The 4,984-nt window shown below is 38.2% G+C and overlaps 1 protein-coding gene across 1 annotated transcript; it reads left to right on the plus strand.

The window, feature by feature from the left end:
- The first annotated feature begins 2,242 nt into the window (after positions 1 to 2,242).
- On the plus strand, positions 2,243 to 4,334 carry LOC112689655. The gene is made up of 2 exons (XM_025563464.1): positions 2,243 to 2,900; positions 3,337 to 4,334. The coding sequence occupies exons 1-2, from the start codon at positions 2,793 to 2,795 to the stop codon at positions 3,928 to 3,930; spliced, it is 702 nt and encodes a 233-aa protein (XP_025419249.1). The 5' UTR covers positions 2,243 to 2,792; the 3' UTR covers positions 3,931 to 4,334.
- Positions 4,335 to 4,984: the final 650 nt, after the last annotated feature.

Genomic DNA, 4,984 nt, shown 5'->3' on the forward strand with positions numbered 1-4,984 from the left:
TTACATTATGTTAATAACTATCTATTCTACTATCGAATAGTAGCTCAGTCTCATGGTTACTCACAATAATGCAGTCCGTATTATTCGTTATTATTTGTAAATAAAAGTTATTTTTACTTATAAACATAATTTATCTTATTCGACTAAAATTGTTCTTTTGTAATGGAGTATACTGTATTCATATTATTTATAAAGATCTAATTTTTATGTTATAATTAGTTTTGGAATTTTATTGTAATCGCCATAAATATTCTGAAGCTGTAATAACATTTTTAAATTTATGATTTTTATTATAATTTATAATCCATGAACATGCATCATGAAATTAAAATGGAATAATCAAATTAATTATAAATTTCCGAGTATAATAAAAACTTAAATGAATAGACGGTAGTTAATTCATATAGCATACAATATATTATTATTTAACACGGTTATAGTATTAATGAAGGTTGGGCACCAAGTATTTCTTTAGCCTTATGACATGTAAATATTATATCATGTATTTTTAAGTCGCAGACCGTATTTCAACAAATCACATAATCATAATTGATAAGAAATATTTTGAAATTAGATTTCTTTACTGGTTCTATTTCCTAATGTTTTTAAAGTTATTATTTGTCCCTGAAAAAATAAAATGTAATCTTAAATCGAACGTTGATATTAAAATAAATTTCTAAAACTAAAGATAATAATAAACGGGTTACGACAATTGTTAATTGTTACGACAAAAGTTAAATATGACCTACCTATTGCTAATACTTTTAAATACATCAACATTACTTAAGCCTTTAGGCAATAGCCGATGGGTACCATTTATCAGCATTTATAACATATTGATAAACGTGTACCTACGTAACAAAATTTGAATACGCATGATTCATATAACTTTCATGTTACGTAATTCGAAATTATCCTCTCACAGTAACAAGTGGTCAAATTAGGGTTTCAAATTGTCTTTGAATATATAATGCTGTTAACGATACGATGTTCCCATACATCGATTGATGCCCATATGTATTGGTATGTCATAAAATACAATAAATATAAAATAAATTATGAAGTATAGGAAATATATCAAGTTAAGCGTTAGTATAAGGTCATGACGTTATTACCCAAACATGTAATGAAAATCCAAAATTGAAACCGGACCGTAATTTTATTTTTCTCGAATTGTAAAAGAATATGCATGTGGTATATTTTTACCAAATCGGAACGAAAATAATCAATCTTTCAAACACTTGAACCGTGTATTCGATTTATACGTTTCGCACCCAGTACGAGTTGAACAGACGGTCGAAATTATGATTTCTAAAATCGTATCGAATAACGGTTTTTCTATGAATTCTAGTTCGGAATAACAAAGGTGCCGTGGTATCGGGACGAAAGCGTAGGCAACGTAAAAAACCGTGTAAGTAAACATAACACATGCGCACACTAATGCCTCGAAATAAGAGAGAAAGAACCCGTCGATCTACGATAATCGTGTGCAACATTCGCCGTCCCGCGTGAAGATTTACCGGGATATCAATAATATTCAAACGAACCGTCGTCGGGGAAACGTTTCGGGAGTCCGAAACGATATTTCCGGTACGAACGGGATCGTGGGTATTTATCTTTTCACACCGACGACGGCCACGCACGACGCCGACACGGTTATCGTTGTTATACGCACGGCCGGGCGGCGTGGTGGCGGTGTGGCGCTGCCGACCGGATTTCACGGGAGCGCGGCAACGCGGCGGGGCCGACCGGCAATCTGATCGGCCGCCGTGTGAATTCTTTCGGTACGTCAGACTGCCGAGTCTTACTGCCGACCCAACCAGTTTCGGCCCGACGGGAACGCGCAACGTACCCGGGGATCGTTTTCGGACGGCGCAAAGCCCGGCGACGACGACGGCGCGGTCGGTCCACAAGGGACCGGGTGGGCACGGCGCGAACGAACGACTCGAGCGGAGCCGAAACGGGCGAAAACGCGCGCACGGTTCGCCCGTAGGGCGCGGTGACGGGCCACGGCCCGGGGGAACGGCGCGGGTCGGGGGCCGTGACGACTCGTCGGTCTCGCGTATTATGTCGCCAACACGGCTGGATGGTCCGTGCCGGCGAGTCAAGAAGCGGTCCTAGCGGCGGGGATGGGCGGCCGGGGCGTGGCGCGGCGGCGGAGGCGTTGGCGGCGACCGTTGCGGCGGCGGTGGTGGCGACGGGACGTCGGTGGCGGTGCGACGGCGGTCAGGGGTGACTTGTGTGAATGCAACGCCGCACACGCACACGCACGCACACACGCGCACAGACAGCTTGGCACTGATTTCTGTACCAGCAAGCGCCACCGCGTCTACTGCACACCACTCGAAAAACCTACAACGCTGCTGCTGCTGCCGTCGCTGCCGTTGTTGCTGCTCGCACTCACTCACACGCACGCAGTCCTCGCGTCCGCGCCGCACGCTCTCCCGTGTCTTTAACTTTTTTTTTTTCCGTTTTTTTTTTCTTTTTTTACATTTTTGTTTCGTTTCGTTTTATTTCTCTTTCCGTTTTTCCACGCTCGTCATCGTACTTGCGAAGTTTTTTCACGCCCGTGCGCTTCATCCAGTTTCGCCGCCCGTCACGCGGTCGCGTTTCGCGTCTCGTTCAGTTCGAGTGCGCGGACTCTGGTAGTCACACCGCCGCGGACGCGAAAATTGGCGGCAGCGACGTCCATACGTCCGCGATCGATCCTCGTCGACGATCCTCATCGGTTACGCACCGCTCGCACGTAACAACGTGATACCGTAACGATACAACGACGCACGAACGTCATCATGGCCCACGGTGCACAGGACGAACCTGTTGGCAAGGTGGTAGAGAGACAGCGACCGAAAGCGCCAGTTGGCTCCAGGCGAATATTCCCACCGCAGTTCAAATTACAGGTCAGTGCCAATAATATTTTTGTTACCGTTCGTCGAGAATAAACATTTTAAATCCTTCGCTCCGACACCACTGCCCGCATGCTTCGATTTCACTGCATTTTATGCTTTCGACGATGTCTTCGCAGTTCGGGTCTTGCGCCCAAAAACTAATAAAAATACTACGCTCTTGTACGCTGTTGAGATATTGTGCTTCCCCAATTCGAGCGAAACACTCTTTACTGTTTAGTCCTATAAGTAGGCACATTCAACGTTTTACTCGTTAGAAATTTCGATTCATTTAAACGATATATACCTATAGTATTTGTAGCCTTTATTTAGGTGGGTCATAATAAAACACAAGTTTCACGTTTAATTAATATTTGTCTATAGATATTAAAAATATTTGTTAGATTATGATTTTTTTTTTACTGATTTTTCTTTTTTATTGTTCTAATAGGTGCTGGATTCGTACAGACAAGATTCTGACTGCCAAGGAAATCAACGTGCTACTGCTCGTAAATATGGAATCCATCGCCGTCAAATCCAGAAATGGCTGCAAACAGAAACAAGCTTACGGTTAGCTGTACAACAGGCGACTGGCATTCCGAAACCTCCAAAAATTGCTGCTGCTGCTGCTGTAGTTGTAGAGACTACATCAGGCTCGGACAGTGATATTAACGTTGAAGACTTATCAGATACTGAAGATTCTGCATTAGATTTGTCAACTACTTGTTTAGATTTGACCAAGCGTAAGCGCATTGAAGAAGAACTGGAACCATGTAAAAGGCGACCTTTGGCTCCAGTTGCATCTACCGAAAGACCCTTATATGTTAGCCCAATAAGATATCCATATGTAGATTATCCTATGTACTACTGTTGGCCACCGTGTTGTTATAGACCATGCTATGTGGAAAGACCTGTACCTCAAAGACTTACTTGTTCATTGGACTTGAAATTATGCTCTTACGAACAAAAGGAACCATCTCTTTTAGACATATCATACCCACAACACTGGAACAAACAAGATTATAGGTTTCCAAGTTCGGTATGAAATACCTATGTGTTCGCATGATGTATACTTGTTATTTTTACATTGTCAGTTTTGACGTACATGAAGAATTTTTTTGGATAATCTATAGTGAACTGTTTGGATTGAATCGAAAGAAAAGAGAAGAAATAATAATTCTATATATTTAACATTGATTGTTTAATGTCTTTATTTATTTTTTAATTTTCATTTCAATATGCGAGAAATATTATAACACTATTGGATTGTACAGCAACACTCTGTATTGTAGTATGTTATCTATAATGTTATTGTTATAAGCTATAACATAATACCATATCATTTAATATGTATTGTTTTAACTTTTAAATTCTTAAGATTTGTATTTTTAACTACTTAAATAGTATAAGATTGGAACAAAAACCTATTTATTTAATCATACGACTTTGCAATAAATCATATTTTATAACCATATTTATATTATAAATTCAACTGAAAATGTTGCTTATTACATTAAATTTTTAAAATATATTATCACATTATATAAATGTTATACAAATTTAATGAAAAAACTATATTTATGATAAAATGTTAAGATTTATTTGTTAGAGTTCCTAAAAGAAGGCTAGATATATCAAATAAAACTTTTTGAATTCATTTGTAATGGCTCAACGGAGCAATTTAAAATATGTGCCAAAAAATTAAGTTCAAAAATTGCTCAAATTTTATTTGTCTTCCAAAAACTATAGGTTTTTTTTTTGTGCTGTCAGGTTATTCTGTATTATGTGCCTTATAATAATAATTTGTCATCAATAAAAATTATAAAGTCTCAAAGGGACTGACTTCTTGCTCAATTGAACCTTGACTAATATTTATATTTTACAAATAAGATAATGTACTATATAATAACTATAATTTATTTTGTAAATGCTATATTGTAGATTATTTACACAATGTATATATTTTTATAAAACAAAGAATGTTTTGTAAAGATACATTTATTTTTAATGAAATGTAATCATATACATATACGAATTGTTATTGTTTTAAATTTATAATTGAAATTTGTGAAAGTTAAGTTATACAAATATTTTCAGTT

This window comes from Sipha flava, unplaced genomic scaffold (genome assembly GCF_003268045.1).
Source record: "Sipha flava isolate LNK unplaced genomic scaffold, YSA_version1 45_pilon_pilon, whole genome shotgun sequence".
In the NCBI taxonomy this organism is placed as follows: domain Eukaryota; kingdom Metazoa; phylum Arthropoda; class Insecta; order Hemiptera; family Aphididae; genus Sipha; species Sipha flava.